This window comes from Ceratotherium simum, chromosome 6 (genome assembly GCF_057802395.1).
Source record: "Ceratotherium simum simum isolate JZ-2026a chromosome 6, ASM5780239v1, whole genome shotgun sequence".
NCBI classification, from domain to species: domain Eukaryota; kingdom Metazoa; phylum Chordata; class Mammalia; order Perissodactyla; family Rhinocerotidae; genus Ceratotherium; species Ceratotherium simum.
In genome coordinates, this window is record NC_141905.1 from 24,230,143 (window position 1) to 24,249,676 (window position 19,534).

The following is a 19,534-nucleotide window of genomic DNA, read 5'->3' on the forward strand; positions in this document are numbered from 1 at the left end:
ATCGGAGAATCAGCACCTCGCAAGGAAGAGGTAACACTAGACAACCCTCACTCAATGTTTCGTAAAATGCATGTACAATCAGATTCACCAAGCAATGACAAACTACATCTAAATATTCATTAACAAGAGCCTCTTTCAAATTTCCCACTCATAATAAACCACTCATTTATGCCATAAGCACAACCCAGCAACGCACAAATATCGATTTTGACACATCCTATTTACTTCAGAATAAATGAAAATGTGATCTAGTAATTTTAATTTCTATTAAGGCCAGCAAATAATTTTTTCAGTAACAAGGACTAAGTGGGATTCTAGGAAGACCAAAAAGGAATTTAGATTTCAAGTGTCTCTTTCAGAGACTGACCAACTACACTGATGGCAAATATTACATGAGCATGCCAGACTGGCCCTGTATGATCCCATGTTGCCAATACTCTCCACCTGACATCTCTGTGAGACTAAAGGGAAGGACAAACACCACCTCATCACACTAAGTTTTCACTGATTGTTTGATAGAACATGTGAACGTTGGCAGCAATCTAAATTCGCTAATCAGGAGACTGATTTTATAACACTCCCAGTAAACTTCCAATATATTTCAAACAACCAGACACATAGAAGTTCTTAGTTTATTAATCCTCTCATGAAAAATCTCCACAATCACCACAGATAAAGTCACTGCAGAATCTTTACTCCTTCTGTGAATCAAAGAAAAAGAAAAATTTAGTTAGCAATTGCCTTTAAAATTCTTTAAAAACTTAAGTTCAAAGTCTTCAACAAACTCCAAAATTAATGACACTTATGCAGAACGAATATTAGTAACCTAGAATCATGTTAAGTTTGTGTGATCATAACACAATGTAAGCATCAAGAAATAAAACAAACATTCAAGTTAGGAACAAAACAAAAAATAAGTTAAAATTAATAAACTTTAAAAACAAAACCATGTCATTTAGTTTAAGAGGTGACAACTCTTAAGAGCATTTGTAAATCTACTTCTAAATCTATTTCGCATGCTCTACTTTTAAATTACCACATCAGTAAACTAAGAAGTCTAGTGATCTAAATGAAAAGCTTGAATGATACCTGTTGTCCAATCTCCAGCTCACTGAATCAGTGGCAGGGAAGGGAGAAAGGAGGAGGGAAGAGGGAAAAGAAACATTTCATTAATAGTTCCTTTTCAAACTCCAATATAATCTGCATTTAAGTGCATGCAATCAGATACCTTAAAGATGACTGGTTTGTCCTTTGCAATTGTATAGAGCACTCCCCAGACACACACACTGACTTTATTCCTCCCAATTTCGAGAACACCTTGCCTGATTACTATGGTTCTTACGTAAACAAGGTGGTGTGATGACTTCGCAACGAAGAGAGATCATTATGCCAACCGTAGTGCCAATGCAAGCTGCCACTGCCTACATACAGATGAAGTACATGTCTGAACCTTGGTCCCTCTGCTCTGCCCAGCAACATCATGCTCAGCAGGCTAGCACTATCAACAGATCTGGGAATCAAACCAGCCTAAAGTCTAATTTTACCACAATAAGAGAGCTCTAAATGATAAACCAAGTCTTTTAAAACCTGTCTCAGTTCAATACTTTAAAAGCCACCATCGCCAACAAACAAAATCACATAGTGCAAATTACTATTTAAAAACAAGCAGAATTTAGCTGAAATAAAAATGCTTCAATTGCTCTTCAAACATGAGACCATTTATTCCTTAACTTAAAATAATCCTATTGCGCCCAAAAGGTAACAGCAAATACCAATTCCAACATCCGAACAAAAACTGAATTAAAAGGAACATTGCTATGCCTGATTTTTTTTTTCAGCCAAAAAATGCATGTGCCCATGTATGCATTCATTTTCCAGCCGGCTTTTTGTAGTACTGAAAATGCACCAATGCAACTCAAAGCAGAAATAGTGCCAGCTCAGGTCCCCAAAGGCAACCCCTCCACTCATGTCACCACCCAAAGGCGAATGAAGAACATGTTAAACGTCCTGAAGATGTAGATCAGTTGACAAATGTTGACTGACTCTTTTTGCAACCTCTGAACTTCTGCCCACAGGTATAAGCCTCACAAACAGGGAGCTGTCCTAAGCAGCAAGTAGTTCCTCTGGCAGTACATCCATTACCTAACTTCATGGCACTGGGAAGTCAATGTGATTACAGTCCTGGGCAGGCATACCAGGCTTACTGCCCAGCCTGGCGGGGAGTCATGGGTAAAGTAAGCACACAGGGGCAGTGACCACCACTGTTTTCAAAACCCTACTACCTCCAACCTACTCTCAGCCCACATTCCATGTTACTCATTTAGGCTACTCAAATGTGCAAAAATGTGTTTAAAATGGGTAGTAGACCATTCTGACCAAAATACTCATGGGGAAAGCATATTAATCACAATGTGCATATACAAATATGCTGAAAATTTTTCAATTAAAAAAAAAGACATCAGATAGAAAGCTGGAGATCAAGTAAAAAAAGTAATAAATAGATAAGGGAGATGGTAAAAGGCAGCTTTGAGGGGATGCTCCCAGGACAGAGGATTTCAGATTTCCTGGACCAGTTTATTACCAGAGCTGCCAGAGAACTGATCAGTCTCCAGGGTCCCCAAGGGAAAGACTGCTCATGATGGCCTGAGAGGACCCTTCCCAAGCCCTGTGTCAACTAAAGCCATTGCTGGGTATGTAACTCTGGGACATAGCATTTCCCAAGTGCAAGTTAAAAGGTACGTACTTTGTAGGGTATCCACCTTCCTCCACTGGGTCACTTCACAACGTAACATGCATTTTTGAATTTCCAAAATACACGTGATTAAAAGTTTTTCTCCTTTGCTAATACACTACTTTAAAACACAGCAGTGGTACTATAGTAGATCACACTATAAAACTCTCATCCAAAAGCCAACATGCAAAGCATCAAAGCAAACTCAGTGAAGGTGATGCATCCCCACGCCGTGCTCACAATCTCAGTACCTGCTAGACACTTCATTTCTGATGAACAAGAAATCCAAGTAGAAGGAAAAAGCAAAAAAAAAAAATTTCACAGAACACTTGATTATTTGTTAATTTAACAACCCAACACCTTAATTCCATTCAACTATTTATAATTAGCTAGCAAAGCTGGTAAAAAGCTGCTTATCATTAAAATCACTTAAGCCATGGCTAACTGGAGAGGAAAGCAACTGAGATTCGAGCCGCCTCTCCAGCAGGCGAAGGAAACACGGGCCACATTGATTCAACGGCTTCTTACCCCAGCTTTTCATTTTAAAGAAGTTAAGTTTCAGGGAACTAGATCTGCTCCCCGTTTAACAGTCTATGCCAATTAGCAGAAAAATGAAAACTTTTCCTGATAGGGCTTGCAAGGCACCCACCAGAATCACTGAACCAATGCGGCACCGTGTTGTGCTAATCTGTGAGCTAAGGGGTGGGCGAAGCTACTCTACTGAGATGTTAAGATACTACATTACGTAGCTTCTCAAAACACGTTACCTTCTGTAATCCAGAAGAAGTGGAAAAAGAAGAAACATTAAGAAAGGTTATTAGATCCTTCTTAGAAACTAAAGACCTGCAATTGACATTTCTGTATTTCCCTTGATGAACTATACCTTTTTGCCAGCACCGACATTGGCCTTCGCAGTTCCCCTGACTTTCTTCATTCTGTTCTTGCGTTCCTTTCGCTGTTTTCTTGAGGTCTTTTTCTTCTCATACAGGCCATGCTGAAAGAGAAGAGCATATATAGATGATTTGCAAACATCAACTCATCATTACCCACTAATCTGGTAGGGAAATTAACCAGATGAGAGTTCAAAAAACACAGCTTCCAAAACTTCAAGTACATTTACCAATACTTGTTTGTGCCAGAACAGAAAGGGTCATTGAATGAGACAGCATGTACAGAATAATGGCACAGGAAACAAATGTCCTCTCGATGCTCCCTGCATGGAGGGAGCTGTTATTGTTCAGCCTTGAGCCTACAGCTCACTAGCTGCCCACATTTTGGTCTCCCTTCAGGATCTCTTCCATTTCAACTCCATATTTACTATTCTCAGCTGACCGAGGAGCCTTTACCAAGCGCTCTACCCACCCCCAATGAAGACTGCTTCCAAATCTTTACATCTCAGTTTTTTTCCAATGTCACCTCCTCAGGAAGGCCTCCCACACTGCCCAACTAAAAAGAGTGCAGCATCTATCTACCACATCACCGTGAGTTCCCTCACAGCTATTCTATAGGAAGAGTTACCTAACAGCAAGGAGGGAAAAGGGCTAAAAAATAACAGATACAGGAAATATTTCAAAGAAACAACCCATTTGCTAGTTTTCTATTTAAAATGTAAGCTAGGGAGTTTCCCCAGTCCACTGCAGTTTGCTCTGTAGTGCTTGGCACTCAGGAAATATCAAAAACCTTTCACGGTTCCTGGCTACCTAGGAGAGTTTAGTCCAAACTCAGACGTTTGGTAATAAGGATCTCACTTAATGTGGTATAAACTTAGCTTTCCAAACTCATCCCCCTACTTCCAACTGCTCTCTCCACGAGCACTACTTTACCTGCCTTTCTAGAAACAGCTCAAACGCCACCTCCTCAAATACTGCAGATCCCACTTCTGAACCCCCGTACTCTGCGCATTTATCAAAGAACCTTTTCTCTCAACCCCTTAAGAGTTCTTCAGGTGCTTATGTCACCCCTCCCTAGACTGCTTGCTCTTGCTCGTTCCACTGCACCCACAACATCACATCACTGAAAAAATGTCTTCAGCAACTGTAAAACAAATGAGGAGACCTACTCTTGCAAGTCTGTGTTTGGGTTCATTTTTCTTTGCATAATCCAAGGAATCATAAATCATGCCAAAGCCAGTTGTCTTCCCACCACCAAAATGGGTTCTGAATCCAAATACAAAGATGACATCTGGTGTGGTCTTGTACATTTTGGCTAGTTTTTCCCGAATTTCTGTCTTAGGTACTGTTGCCTTCCCAGGGTGAAGGACATCGATAACCTAAAAAGAAATATCAAGTTTAGTGTTTATTATAACTAAATACATGTTTAAAAGTGAAGAACTAACCAAACTTTGACGTGCCCTTCCTTACCATTTGTTTCCGCTGAAGTAGTCGGTTGGTCATGAACTTCCTGGTCCGGATAGTTACTGTGTCGTTCTGAAAACATCACACACTAGTTAATAAAAATATCTGAACTTTTCTTGACCTTGCTGTGATTTTCCAAAACGTAGAACCGCACTGTCCAAATCAGTAGCCATTAGCCGTATGTAGAAAATAAAAATTAAATTACATTTAAAATGCAATTCTTCAGCAGCAGGAGCAAGATTTCACATGTTCAAGAGCCACATGGACTAGTGGCAGGAAAGCTTTAAAGAAAAAAGGCACCATTTCCCATCTCCTCCCAAACCACTTAGCACAGTGCTAACTCACAGGTCACATTCACACACGAACTCAGTACCAAGAAAATGCACTTGAAGCTTTGTGTGAAATCTGTTAAGTTTTACTTCACTTTGTTATGGGAATCACCCTGGAACAGGGTTTCTCAATCTCAGGACAGTATTTTGGTCTGGCTAATCCTTTGTTGTGGCCTCTGTCTCCTGCATTTTAGGATGTGTAGCAGCAACCTTGGCCTCTAATTAGTAGATGCAGGTCCCCACTTCCCAGTCGTGACCACAGAGGTCTGCAGACTTTGCAGACTGTCCCCTTAAGGACAATAACTCTCCCCAACTAAGAACCACTTTTCTGGAGTAAAACTGAGACTCACAGAAACGTTCTAGTCGCAGCACCGTGTTTACAGCATCCTGCACAGATTAGACACAAACGCTGCACACTCGTCTTGACCAAACTCGACAGCCCGCAGAGAACCGTATTCCCTTCTGAATGACCCGAAAACTCTCTTCTACATAGTAGCCAGCAAAGAACGGGGGCACTCAGCATGTTTGCAATCACTAAAACGGAAAATTTTACCAAAAAAAGGGAGAAGAGGAGGCTTTCACGGCAGCCAATGACTACTAGATTTCAGCTTGTCTGAAAAACCACACCAAACTAGGTGCACTTCGCCAGTACTCAGTTCTTGAGAGTAAAAGGTAAGGGCGACAATGGCGTGCAGATGCAGTTAAAAACGGACGACCCCTTAGAATGACGGAGCTAACTAATCGTGCCTTAGGGCAGGCCTTCTAGTGGCTTCTCTTTCCAGGGTCTGTTTCCCCAGTGAGAAACGAGAGGACCCATCCGGCTGGCAACACCCTAGCTCACACGCGGGAACCGGCTCACTCGCCGCAACTCGCCGGGGGGCCGCCGGCACCCTCTTCACCTCTCGAGTGGCCATCACTTGCCAACGGCCTGGCCCACACTGGGATGCAGGAACGACGCGTCTCACCCCACCCCACGCAGTCCACTGTGCTCCTCAAGGCCGACCAACGCTGCAGCCACTCCCGCAGTCCCCAGGCCCTGTACTCGGAAGCCCAGTGGGTCCGGACTCCCCGCAGGCGGTTCCGAGGCGCTCGGCAGCGGGCCTCCGTCAGATACAGCCAAGGAAGAGCAACCAGGTTTCGGGCGGCCGTGGCACAGACGGGGGGACCAGGGGACAAAGGATGGCTCAGATATGCGGCGGATAACCGCACCAGCCCGAGGAGACTCACCATGATTGCGGTGGATCCTCAAGCAGCCGGGGAGGAAAAGAGGGTCGTTTTTTGCCGGCCAATCATATCAACGCGCACGGAAGGACCCCGGGCGACGCCAGCGTGGGGGCGTGGTTCCGACGAGCGGCCGACCGCGCCAATGCCTGATTGAAAGTGCCTACGGCCCCGCCTCATCGATCCTTGGCCACACACCCCCAGGATTCTAGACTGGCCAATCGGAGGCCACACGGCTCTGACGGCTAGGTTTATGCAAGCAAGTGTTCAGTTTCAGCTCAATTTATTATACTGAATTGTCCGTACTTTAAATTCTGGTAAGCCGAATTTACAGTTTAAATTACCTCCATCCGAGTTAGAGGTTGGTAAAGCTCAAAGGCATTTTAGGAGATCCTCTGGACTAGCTCCTCACTTTACAGTTGGGGAAACCGGAGAAACCCTTTGTTATTTCAAGTTATTTCAAATGTGCAACACTCACTGTTTAAATGTATTGCTAAGTCTCATTTTTCTGAGATTCTGGTGATTTTCTGATTAAAAATTTAAAAAAAAACTCTTTAATTGTCTTCTTCTGAAAATCTTAATCCTTCCAAAAAATGAGCTTTTAATAAGTATTTGCTTGATCCAGAAAATTTAATTGTTTGAAGTGAAACGTACCTGTAAAGAGAAAGAACGTTAAGTGTCCATGTTCAGAATTTAGGCAAGAAATTCCCAGAGATTAGTGTGGACCTGGAGACCAGGATGCAGGCTTTGAAGGCAGCCTTCCTATATTCTTCAGAATAGTAGGAATAGTTAATATTCACTGATTGATTGCTGTGTACCTGTTAAATTCTGGTTACTTTTATCTTCATTTTGCCATTAACCTCCCACCAACTCTAAGAAACTTACCCCTTTTAAAGATGGGGAAACTAAGACACAGTGAGGTTAAGTAACTTTCCCAAGGTCACACAACTTTTAAGTGGTGGTACCTAGACTCCCATGGAGACACTTTGTTCTTAACTTCTAGATGATAAGAGTCTCATCAAATCTTGCTGGTATAGTATTGTTAACATCACTCCAAAGATATATCAAGTGGTTAACTGCTGACATAGGTTAGTAAAATCTGATTTACTTTGCTTTTGTCTGTGGCATTTGTGTTTTGCTAGTGGGGCTCCTTGGAGTCTGAAAATAAGATAGCGTCCCTTCTTAAAATTCGAACCATTTTATTGGGTTCTGTTGAGAGTTTCTCACAAACAGTAAAGAAGCAAGTTTCAGGTTCTGTAGCGCTGAGTCCCGCGGTGGTGTGGTTTCCTTGCTAGTCTCACGCACAAACATGTCACATTAGGATCACCTCCCAAATGTTGTTACAGACTGTAGGCAAACCGTTTATTTCCTCAATACACGGAATGATCTTCACTTCCTGTTCGCCCATTGTTTCCCTAGCTCACCATGGCTCACTTCTTACTCTAAACTGACAGATTTTCGGCTTCTGTTTTTGTAATCAAAAATATAAGTTTAATTCTTTTTTTTTTTCCCAAGGTAACTTTATGAACTAGCGGTGCGTGCACGGCCGTGTTTTCGGCCCTGTTAATTTCCTTTTTTGGTGGTCGAGATTGTGCCCTCTGATCCTTGGGCAGCTTCACTGTAGCCTCCACCTTTCCTTAAATAATTAGAGCCCTTAATTAACATGGTATTGATGTTGATAATAACGATTTTCCATTTTATGCAATTTTTGGCTCTCTGGTTGTCTAAAAGTCATGAGGCAAGAGGTTGTAATTTCTCAGTATCAGATGACATAGAGAAATGGACCGGAACTGGGATTTTGAAAATACATGGGAGGCCTCGGTGCAGTTTCAAGGAGGTGCCGCCAGGTGGCGGTGTAGGGAGAAGGCACAAAGTGGCGTGCCCGAAGCCTCTCTTGACAGACACACGCCGGCGAGCCGCGGAAGAGGAAGGGGCCACGTGAGGGATCTCGACGGTGGCCGAGAGGACGCCGCGGATGCGTTAGCACCTAGTCTAGAAGCACCCCTAGGAAGTGTGAAGAGCGTTGTCTCTCTAGTCCGGCTCCCCGAGTCTGGAGGCAGGTGCCGCGGTAGCCGTCACCATGGTGAAGGAGCAGTTCCGGGAGACGGATGTGGCTAAGAAAATGTAAGATGGAGCAAGAATGGCCAAAGGGCGGAGAAATGAGGGGGAGATGGGTCCGAGGTCAGGGGTCCCGGGTCTGGAAGGGTCAGAGGTGGGGGTCATTTGGAAGGGGAGGACCAGAAATCAGTGGACGGGGTGGCCAAAACTCAAAAGCATCAGGGTAGGTCAAAGAATATTGACCAGACAGAGGGCATTTCAGCGTCTGGGGGCCTGCAGACCGGGGGTGGTCCCTGGGTTTGGGCGGAGAAGGCGGAACGCGGCGTGAGTCTTGGCGATGCGGGCACCATGGGCCGAAGTTCGAGTTCTCCCGAGCTCAAAAGATGGCACTTTTCATTCAGCGAATCTTTCTCCAGTGCTGCGTGGGGAGCGGTTTAGGGCGGGGATTGTATCTAATTCTGGTTTTGCTGCAAAGCACGTGACACGGAGGCAATATTTGCTGACCAAAAGGATGGGGTTGCCAGCTAGAAAGCTGTGCCCCAGGCAGATGGATAGCAGTCTCAGAAATGATGCTGCTATTCTGGGTCTTCTTCAGAGCTTGTTTATTAAGCCATGTCCTCTCCTTAGAGCTTCCAGTAGAAAAATGAATCGGTTGTTCTTGCAGCAGACGCTTACTGAGGAAGGTGCTGTGTAGTAGGCCCAGTGATAGGCGTTAGAGAGACGACGTAATAAGGCCTTTACTGCCTTGTCTGGTTGGAGAAGGTAGACAAGTCAACGTTGGGTATGACAAGTGCAAGGACAAGGATAGGCATAGGGGGTTCTGAGAGCACCAAATGGGAAAGGGTTTCAAGCAGAACAAAGCAAACCAAACAGCCTTCCTCAAGGAGCATACTGGAGGGAGAGAGGGTAGGTAGTGGGAGAGAAGCAGGAAATTTGTGTTCCAGAGTCATCTTGCGGTCAGTGAGGAACCTTTGAAGGGTTTTAAGCAGAGGAGTGTCTTAATAAAAGTTCTCCTTGTGGAAGATCTCTTTTGATTCTTGGGGGACAGAATAAAAGGGAGACGTTGGAGTCCACTGCAGGGTTCCAGGCAGGGGGTGATGATGGCCTGCACTCGAGTGGTAGAGTCTTCGGAGAGAGTGGTTTTCAGAGGAGTTTAGGGTATAAAATTGACAGGATTCGTAGGGAGGCCGTAAAGGAGAAATGAGATTGACACAGACTGTCTTGCTTGAGCAGCTGTGTGGATGTTTGCTGTTCCTTGGAATGGGGACTATGTATTTTACCTGGATGAATCCTCCAGGTGGTTTCTCCATATCCACCCTGGTCCTTCACACCCACTCTGCCCACATTCAGATGTAATCTCTTCTCACAGAGTGTCCAAGGGATTCTGTTAAGATGCAAATTAGCTTCTTGTCACTTCAACTTAAAATTCTCTAGCAGCTTTCCGTTGCACTAACATTTACATTCCCTACCAAAGTTCCCAAGCCCTACATGGCCTGACCCCTGCACATCTCACTGACTTCATCTAGTATCGTTAGCTTTCTGTGCTCTAGTATACTGGTTTCATTTTGTTCCTTAAAAATGCCAAGCTTGCGCCGCTCCTAGGACCCTTTCCTAGTTATTCTACATCAAATGCTTGACCTCCTCCTGATCATCCTATGGCTGGCTCCCTCTTATTCAGAATTCAGCTTAAAGGTCAGTTATACAGAGAGATTTTCTGACGACATAACATGTAGTTGTCTCCTCAGACTCTCTCTACCACTTCACATCATTTTCATTCTCTGCATCTACTCATTTTTGTGTTATCTAATTGTTTATTGTGTGTCTTATATAACCTGTATCGTCAGCCCCTCAGAATGGTAGTGACAATAGGAAACCCTCAATTTGTTGGAAGAATGAATGAAGGGACAGATTTGGGAGAGAAAGTATTGAGTTCTGTTTTAGATGTGTCAAGTTTGAGGTGCTTGTGGGATATCCAAGTGTAGCTGTCCTGAAGGAGGTGTCTCTACGGTCTCCACTTGAGTAGTAGCTGGCCTGCAGAGAGAGATTAGGCAGACATCAACATATCAACATCAACGAGTGACACAGTCAATCAGGAGGAATGTGTAGAATGAAAAGAAAAGAGGCTGGGAGTTGTAACCCTAGGTAGGGAGAGACATCAATACTTAAGGGATAGCAGTAGAAAAAGAGACCGTAAAAGAAACTTAAGGAGCAGCCAGAGAGGGGAAGAAAACTCAGTATATGGTGCCAACAAAGCCAAGAGAAGAAAGTATTTCAAGATAAGGGTTGGGTAACTGCCCACGCTGCAGAGGTAAAATGAGCAAGTTCTTGCTGGAGTTAGCAGCAAGCAGGTAGACTCGGTGGCCTTGGTGAGCACCGTTCATTTGATAATGAGAGTGGAACCTGTGTTGTAGCAGAATGGAGGGATGTTTATCAAGGAAAATGAGAGAGGCTTGGATGTATTTAATCCTGGTAGAGCAGAACCTGTAGAGAGTTGGAAGGACAAGGTTGGTTATGGTGGATCACATGTGTAATCGTCATTTCTGGTAAGTGATTTTGACGTCATTGCTCCCTTTTCCATTCCAGAAGCCACATCTGTTTTGGAATGAAGTCACCCGAGGAGATGCGCCAGCAGGCACACATCCAGGTTGTGAGTAAGAACCTGTACAGCCAGGACAACAACCACGCCCCCTTGCTATATGGGGTGCTTGACCACAGGATGGTAAGACCCCTGCCCCTTCCTGGTTCTTGTGTTTTGACTTGTTGATGAAACTGGTGCCTTACTGGATTGGGCTTCTCTGCACCTCCCCTATTTCCCCTGCACGGCTCAGACCGAGTTAGGGACTGCAGCCGTCAGTCAGCTGGATGTGAGTACACTGCAGCTTACAGATGATTCTGACTTAGTCACCTGGCCACCTGGGAGGACTGGTCCCACTTTCCTGGCCAGTGTCTCCATTGACTATTGGGTATGCTTTTATCCAAAGGGTACTAGTGAGAAGGACCGTCCTTGTGAAACCTGTGGGAAAAACTTGGCTGACTGTCTGGGCCACTATGGCTACATTGACTTGGAATTGCCGTGTTTCCATGTGGGGTACTTCAGAGCAGTTATCGGCATCTTACAGGTAAGTGCATACGTGTTGACTTCCAAGGCGTAAACTTGGGAGTTATTGATCAGGGGCCTTGGAGTGGACTTAGGAATTGTGAATGATGGGGGATAGATCTAGGGAAAATTTTTATACTAGACACATAATAATTCATCTTGCAGTAAATTAAATTGCTTAGGATTCTTTATTCCGTGATTTTTCTTGAGTAGGTGGTAGATCTACCTTGTAAAAAAATAATAATTCAAGCAATACAGAACACAAAGAAAAATAGATAAAAGTTAACAAAAATCCATAGCCAATCGGCTGTGACTACAGCTAGCATTCTGGTGAACATGGGCTGCCTCTCTGCATATCTTCGTGTAGACCTGTGCATGTGGTCACTCAGTTAAGTGTCCTGGGCAAGAGATAGGAGTGGCATTTTAAGAAGAAAAGACTTTTTTCCTCTCTTATCCTTTTATTTGTTTTGTTTAATTTTTAAAAGATGATCTGCAAAACCTGCTGCCACATCATGCTGTCCCAGGAAGAGAAGAAGCAGTTTCTGGATTATCTAAAGAGGCCCGGCCTGACCTACCTTCAGAAGCGAGGACTGAAGAAGAAAATCTCTGATAAGTGCCGAAAGAAAAACGTCTGCCATCACTGTGGTGCTTTTAATGGTGAGCGGAATGCATAGAAAGTGTCCTGATACTCACTCTCTCCTGTGTCGGTTATTAGTTTTATGCAGTGTTTTTCTAAGTCAGCTTTTTTCTTGCAAATGAGGCTTTAGAGCCTACCACCTGATGTACTATTAGGAAATGCCCCTCTCTTTCTTTCGTTGCTGGAGCAGTTTCAGTAATTTCATTAACCACACTGCAACCTCAGGCCAGCCTAACCAAGAACCTAATTTTTCTAACCTTGGTAAATAAAATAATTCTTATAGGTACTGTAAAGAAATGCGGATTGCTGAAGATAATTCATGAGAAATACAAGACCAACAAGAAAGTGGTGGATCCTATTGTATCAAATTTCCTTCAGTCTTTTGAAACTGCCATTGAGCATAACAAAGAAGTGGAGCCCCTGCTGGGAAGGGCACAGGTGAGCCTGACAGGAGGATCTTCCTACCTCCCCCTCCACCTCTCTCTCACACACACACATTCTCTCCCTCTTCACTCTGATATACACACCTCCTTCCAAAATGAGTAGTCCAGTTAATTTAGATCTCCGGGAATACTTCTTGTGACACATGTTCGTCTAGCATTAAGTTTAATGTGGACTGGCCTTGTAACTAACATTTTTAATTGTATAGATAACGTGTTACGTTTTTATTGTAAAAGATTGTAAAATTATAGCTGTATAGAGCATAAACTGAGAGATCTTGTTTCTCACATGGATAATGGGCTATAAGAAATTGCAGGTGGCCATTACTTTAGTTGGCACAAACTTAACCAATTGAATTTTAGGAAGTGTCTTATTTTGCCTTGCTCTGATTTTGATTAGTATTAATTCATATAGTACTGTCTAGAATGAATAAGTATATGAAACTAACAAATTAGTTGAGTGGCTACTGAGTACCAAACTCTGTCAGACCTGTGGGGGAGCCTCAGGCTGCGAGAGAGTCAGCTCCCAAGGATCCTACAGTTTAGGTGTGTCAATAGCCATTAATCTGTGAAAAGATAACTAATATCACAAGGCGGAGTGCTAACTGTCACACAAAAGGCAAAGACAGTAAGTTCAGTGGGAAATCAGGGGAAGGTGTCACTTGGATTTGGTTAGGAAAGACTATGAAGAAAGGTGTAGTTTGATCTGGTCCTTAATCTTGAGTAGGGTTTAAAGAGGCAAGAGCAGTGAGCTTGGCCTGTCCAGGTAGCAGTGTCTAGGCTCATTCTGAGGCTGAGGCTATGTTTGAAAGACCAGAGAGAGCGCTAATAAAAGCACCTTGCCTTTGGTGACTGCTGTTAACGTGTAGGCACTGTTCCATGTTCTTTGCGTGGGTTACCTCATATTTAATCCTCACAACAGCCCCGTGAGGCAGCATTGCCCAAGATGACAGTGAGTGATGGAGCAGAAATCCTAGCCAGCACGAGTGGAGTGCAAGACTATGCTATAGAAAAGACAAACAACTGAGGCTCCTTTGTAGAGGGCATCCTGCTCTGAGGGTGTGGAGCCATGGAAGGTTTTGAGTAGGGAAGGGACGTGGTGAATAAATGAGGAAATTTTAGAAGAGCCTGACTGCTCGTCAGAAGACACTAAAGTGAAAAGGCAGGCCCTGGGCTGGGGGGAAATAGTCCCAATTCATGTATCTAACAGAGGACTCTTATATCCAGAATATAGGAAATAGTTCTTAAAAATTAATAAGAAAAAAACAACCCATTTTTTACAAGTAGGGGCAAGACTTGAATTGGCACTCTCCAAAAGGGTGTATTCAAATGGCCAATAAATAAATGAAAAGTTGCTCAGTGTTATTAGTCATCAGGGAAATGCTAACTAACCCTCCCCCCGCCACCTGCCCCAGAAAAATTAAAATGTAAAAAAATTAAAAACGAAGTGCTGGCAAGGATCTGAAGCAGCTGGGACTCGTACATTGATGCTGCAATGTAAAATGCTACCACCACTCTGAACAACAGTTGGCAATTTCTTATAAAGTTAAACCTATGCTTACCATATGATCTAGCAGTTTACTCTTAGGTATATACCCAAGAGAAATGAGGGCATATGTCCACAGAAATGTTCGTAAAAGAATGTTCATTGCAGCTTTATTAATAAAAGCCAAAATTGGAAACAGCCCAGATGACTGTCAGCAGGAGAATTAACAAATTGTCATAGATCCCCACAGAATACTATCTTGCAATGAAAGAAATGAACTCCTGACATATACAACCTGGCTGAATCTCAGAATCCTGCTGAGAGAGCGAAGCTTTATACAAGAGTATGTAGTGTATGATTCCATTTAGATCAAGTCCAAGAACAGGCCAGACTGATCTGTGGTGATAGACTTCAGGAGAGCTCTTACCCCTGGGGTGAGGGCTTGGTACTGACTGAAGAAGGGTATCAGGGTACTTTTTGGAGAGATGGAAATATTCCATATCTTTATCTGAATGGTGGTACATATGTACAGGTGTGTACATGTGAAAATTTATCAGTCTCTACTCTCTTCTGCAGTTTACTAAATGTAAATTATCCTTTGATTTTTAAAAAAAAAAAAAGGTAAAAGGAAAGCAGACCTTGAAGCTAGGTAGTGATAGTGGATCCAGAAGCCAGAGTCGCTGTATGCAGTAAGACTGGACAGGAGTTGGTGACCACCCACTGTGGAGGGGGGTGTGAGAGGGAGTCCCCGTGTGTGGGCGTCAGGAAGAATGGCAGTTCTCCTCGAAAGCGGGATGGAGGGCAGCAGCGATGGGTTCAAGTGGCGATGTCTTCAAGGTGTTAGAATGACACTGCTGCAGGGGAAGTTAAGGTGCAGCCTGAGAGGCAATCTTGTTCTTCTGCAGCCGTGCAGGGGAGGTGCTCTCCGGGCTGGTGGCTGTGTAGAGGAGGCCAGAAGCCTGGCAAGCGCCTTGGGCAGTGAGCATGAGGGCTTTCACGAGTGCAGCCTTGCTTGTCATCTCCCCTGCACTCCCTCTGCTGCTCCAGGGTCAGCCTCACCACCACTTTCCCCAGCCAGCTCTCTGCCCAGCAGCCTGCAGCCACCGTCCTTCCTTGCTGAGGACTGGCCCTCTTCTCTGCTCCACACGCTCTCCGCAGTAGCAGTGATTCTCTCTAGGGCCTGGGAGGCATCTTGTTTGGACAAGTCTCCTAAATGACTCAGCCAGGAGGTAACCCCCTCCCATTTAAGAGTCACTTGTCTATCATATCAAGCTGGGCTCTCAGGGCATTCCTCACTGCCACCACCTCCCTGTCCTCCCCACCCCACTTGACCCAGGGTGACCCAGAGGTGTTTAGGGTAGTGGTTTAGTGATTAAGAGCTTTGGCTTTGGGGTCAGACAGACCTGAGATTAGAGCCCAGCTCTGCCACTTAGTTGAGTCCTTGGACACATGACCCCACCTGGACCTCAGTTTCCTCAACTATAGAACAGGGATCACAAGAGTATCTGCTTTAGAGCTTTTGTGAGGATAAGAGATGAATTCCAGATCAAGTGCTTAGCACGGTGCCTGGCACACAGTGAGTGCCTAGAACATGTTACCCAGTTGCAGTGGTATTTATCACTGCTACTGATGTGCCTGTAGTAATAACAGTCATGGTCAAGACAGATGAGGTCTCCTGCACCTCCGCTGTGTGCTTGGACTCACAGTGTCCCTTCAGCCTAATGAAGCCTCTCCTCCTCCCCCTCCTCCTCACCAGAATCCTCCATCCCTTAGCTTGTTCCATGCAGCCTCCTCAGCTCTCGGTACCTTTCTTTGATCCCACCCTTACCTCAACCTCAAGGTACATTGTGCCTTGTATAATATTTGCGCTCCGTCTTGTATTTTTGCTGGTTTTTTCTGCTTAAGCTTGGTCTGTAACAAGATCCATTTTTCTGAGGTCCTGTTTGATGGCCGTCATGGCAGCTCATCCCGGCTCTTCTTATACTACCTGGGAAAGGAGGGGGAGCAAAACATGAGTTCTCCATTTGCCTACTTCTGGGCGGCCCTTCCTCAGAGAGGGCCCCGTACTCACCTGAGTGAACGCAGTATTACTGAGTTACATTTGCTTTTTATGGAGACGGGCAGCATGGAGACAAGTGGCCATATTGCCCCACAGCTCTTTAATCTCGGGATGGTCCATGTCCTGACATGTTTACCTGCCCACTTAATAGTTAGGAATGCAGAACCCCATGCTTTTATGGGCAGCACAGCACGATTGAGTTGGACAGACCCTAGAGCAGTGGTTCTTGGCCTTTTCTGGGTCACAGACCCCTCTAGGAATTGGACAAAACCTCTGGACTCTATCCCCCGAAGACTGACATATATCTACTCCCAATTTTTTTTTTTTTTTTTTTTTTTTTTTTTTTTGTGAGGAGATCAGCCCTGTGCTAACATCCGCCAATCCTCCTCTTTTTTTTTTGCTGAGGAAGACGGCCCTGGGCTAACATCTGTGCCCATCTTCCTCCACTTTATATGGGACGCCGCCACAGCATGGCTTGCCAAGCAGTGCGTCGGTGCGCGCCCAGGATCCGAACCAGCGAACCCCGGGCCACCGCAGCGGAGCGCGCGCACTTAACTGCTTGTGCCACCGGGCCGGCCCCTCTACTCCCAATTTTAATACAAATCCAGGGGTTGGTGGATCTGCAGACAAGTGTTCCTCCATAGATGGCATCAGTCCTCTCTCCCCACCAGGTAGAAATGCCTTCCATGATGTCCCTGGAAGCGTGAGTGACAGGCTGCCCCGACTGGCATCCTTCCAGCCATCTTATCTCACCGCCAGCCAAGGCAGCCCACGGTCCGTCACTAGAGAGCTCTAGCTGATGGAAGGCTCTGCCTTGTGTGAAACAGCCCTGCTTGTGCTCTCTCCGTCGGTCCCTTTTTTCTGTGTCCTGGTGCGTAACAGAAGGCAGCAGCCTCTTCCATGTGCCTCGCGGGAGGCAGTTGTTCTATCATTCTTGAGTCACTGCTCTTGCTAAGAAATGCTTTCCAGACTCGTGCCAGTCCTCCTGCCCTCCTGGACATCCTTCAGCTTCGTGGTGTTCTTGTCTAGTACTGACGGGTACTACAGGGGAGGGCTGGCCTTTGTCCCGTTCCTAGGAGTCTATGAGCAGTTTTCGATTTCCTGCCTTACTGCTTTGGGTGGTAGTGAGGTGCCCGTTGCTGGGAGACAGGGAAGCTGATGGAGGGAATTCTTTGGGCAAGGACCTGGACTAGAAAACCTTCCTTCTCCCCAACTCCACTGCCCTCTCCTCCAGGGCGGGGCCCCAGTGGCTTCCTCATGCAGCAGAGTTCTAAGGGCAGTAGCTGCTCAAACATTCCCTTCTTCACTTTGTTCCCCTTGTCATTAAGTTATGCATAGCAGATTCTGCTTGTAACTTGTACTTTCAGTCAAATAAGCTTAGATCCCAAGAAAAGTTAATAAGCAGCAAGACGCAAGCTGGCCATTCTTACCTTTGATCTTTGAACACGTCTGATAATTCACGTAGTTCTTATGAGTTACTTGTTACAGCCAAGCACTTCTATTAAGTGAAGTTAATACAAAAGCAATAAAAGTTTACTACAGAAAATTTAAATGTTAAAATAAAGAAGCAAAAAGATTATAATTCCACTCACCTAAAGACAGCCCTGGTAACACCTTGGTAAACTCCTCCATTGCCTCTTTTCTGTATAGATGTACATTTCCCCCCCAGAAGTGAGATCCTGTCATACACATGCTTATTTCATTTACCAATATTTTGTGAACACCTTTCATGACAATAGCTACATTTCTGTGGTGTCATTTTTTTAAATGGCTTCATAGTTTTCCATGGATGGATAGACCATGCTCTTATCTAGCCAGTAACCTGTCAGGCTATTTCCAAGTTTCCGTTATTAAGAACAGCTTTAGTCAACATCCTTGTAGCTGCATCTTTGTGTTCATTTCTAAAATTTACCCTTTTGAATAATTTAAGAAGTGGAATTATTGGCTTAAATAATTTGAATAATCATGCACATTTTTAAAGCTCTCACAACGTAGCGTGTTATCAACAGAAATCTCTGCCATCACTTATACGTAAGTGGTGAGTAGGTTAGAGAGCATGGAGAAGTAAAGTGTTGCCCAGGCTATGGAAAATTAACATATATTTCCATTGCTTTCTCTCCTTTCCATAGGAAAACTTGAATCCCTTAGTAGTTCTTAATTTGTTTAAACGCATCCCAGCTGAAGATGTGCCTCTACTTCTCATGAATCCAGAAGCTGGAAAGCCCTCTGATTTGATTCTCACACGACTTTTAGTGCCTCCTTTGTGTATCAGGCCCTCTGTTGTGAGTGATTTGAAGTCTGGCACCAATGAAGATGATTTGACAATGAAATTAACAGAAATCATATTCCTAAATGATGTCATTAAAAAGGTCAGTGCTTCCCATTAGCATTTGCAAGCCCTAAGTTTTGGAGTATAGCTGTGCAAACGCTTCTGATAAGAGAGCTGAACTGACCAGGCTTGTTTCTGTTCCTTCTCTGCTCGTTTTCAGCATCGGATATCAGGAGCTAAGACCCAGATGATCATGGAGGACTGGGACTTTCTGCAGCTGCAGTGTGCCCTCTATATTAACAGCGAGCTCTCAGGCATTCCCCTCAACATGGCGCCCAAGAAGTGGACCAGAGGTTTTGTCCAGCGCCTGAAGGGAAAACAGGGTACATTTCCAACAAGATGTGCAGGAGACAGTCTACTGCCTTTGTTACCTTCTTTTGGAGTGTGTGTCCAGTATATCTAGTTGGAGGTCACAGGCCTTCCTCAGTCTTTCGGGCCATGTTACCCCCAAACAGCACACGTTGTGCCCTGGGAGCCTATGACATATTTTTGTTTATTTAGGTCGATTTAGAGGCAATCTCTCAGGAAAGAGAGTGGATTTTTCTGGCAGAACAGTCATCTCGCCTGACCCCAACCTCCGGATTGATGAGGTAGCTGTGCCAGTTCACGTGGCCAAAATTCTAACGTTTCCTGAGAAAGTAAGTGCCATTCACCTGTTTGATTTTTTATTTTGAGTCCAGTCTTTTACATTATATTTTGAGATTACAAACAACAGACAGTGGAAAGTTCCCAGTAACCCATAGTTTGGTGTGTGTGTGTGTGTGTATCTTTGCAGTTTGTTTCATTCATATAT

General features: G+C 44.5%; 2 protein-coding genes across 6 annotated transcripts in view; one reads left to right on the top strand and one right to left on the bottom strand.

The window, feature by feature from the left end:
* Nucleotides 1-614: 614 nt before the first annotated feature.
* Nucleotides 615-6,660, bottom strand: RPS24 (ribosomal protein S24). 4 transcript variants are annotated; one of them, XM_004426897.3, is made up of 7 exons: nt 6,642-6,660; nt 5,092-5,157; nt 4,791-5,000; nt 3,615-3,725; nt 2,983-3,000; nt 1,090-1,111; nt 615-701 (listed from the first exon to the last, which is right to left on the bottom strand). In XM_004426897.3, the coding sequence occupies exons 1-5, from the start codon at nt 6,642-6,644 to the stop codon at nt 2,995-2,997; spliced, it is 396 nt and encodes a 131-aa protein (XP_004426954.1). In that variant the 5' UTR covers nt 6,645-6,660; the 3' UTR covers nt 615-701; nt 1,090-1,111; nt 2,983-2,994. The 4 variants fall into 4 exon arrangements, with proteins under 4 accessions (XP_004426954.1, XP_087288111.1, XP_087288113.1 ...); XM_087431985.1 differs by lacking the exon at nt 6,642-6,660 and adding an exon at nt 6,314-6,343; XM_087431987.1 differs by lacking the exon at nt 6,642-6,660 and adding an exon at nt 5,765-5,783.
* A 1,915-nt stretch (nt 6,661-8,575) lies between these two features.
* POLR3A (RNA polymerase III subunit A) overlaps nt 8,576-19,534 on the top strand; it is a 48,592-nt gene continuing 37,633 nt past the window's right edge. For both annotated transcript variants that reach the window (XM_004426899.3, XM_087431988.1), the window contains exons 1-8: nt 8,576-8,759; nt 11,277-11,412; nt 11,675-11,812; nt 12,276-12,447; nt 12,711-12,865; nt 18,542-18,781; nt 18,902-19,064; nt 19,243-19,379. In XM_004426899.3, coding sequence (XP_004426956.1) covers nt 8,716-8,759; nt 11,277-11,412; nt 11,675-11,812; nt 12,276-12,447; nt 12,711-12,865; nt 18,542-18,781; nt 18,902-19,064; nt 19,243-19,379 — 1,185 coding nt within the window. In that variant the 5' untranslated portion in view covers nt 8,576-8,715. The remainder of the gene's footprint in view (nt 8,760-11,276; nt 11,413-11,674; nt 11,813-12,275; nt 12,448-12,710; nt 12,866-18,541; nt 18,782-18,901; nt 19,065-19,242; nt 19,380-19,534) is intronic.

Excerpts from the sequence above, each read along its gene's own strand:
- RPS24 (XM_087431985.1), bottom strand. Across the intron at positions 5,001-5,091 it reads TACTTCAGCGGAAACAAATG|GTTATCGATGTCCTTCACCC; the intron begins GTAAGGAAGGGC and ends ATTTCTTTTTAG. Across the intron at positions 3,726-4,790 it reads CCAAACACAGACTTGCAAGA|CATGGCCTGTATGAGAAGAA; the intron begins GTAGGTCTCCTC and ends CTTCTCTTTCAG.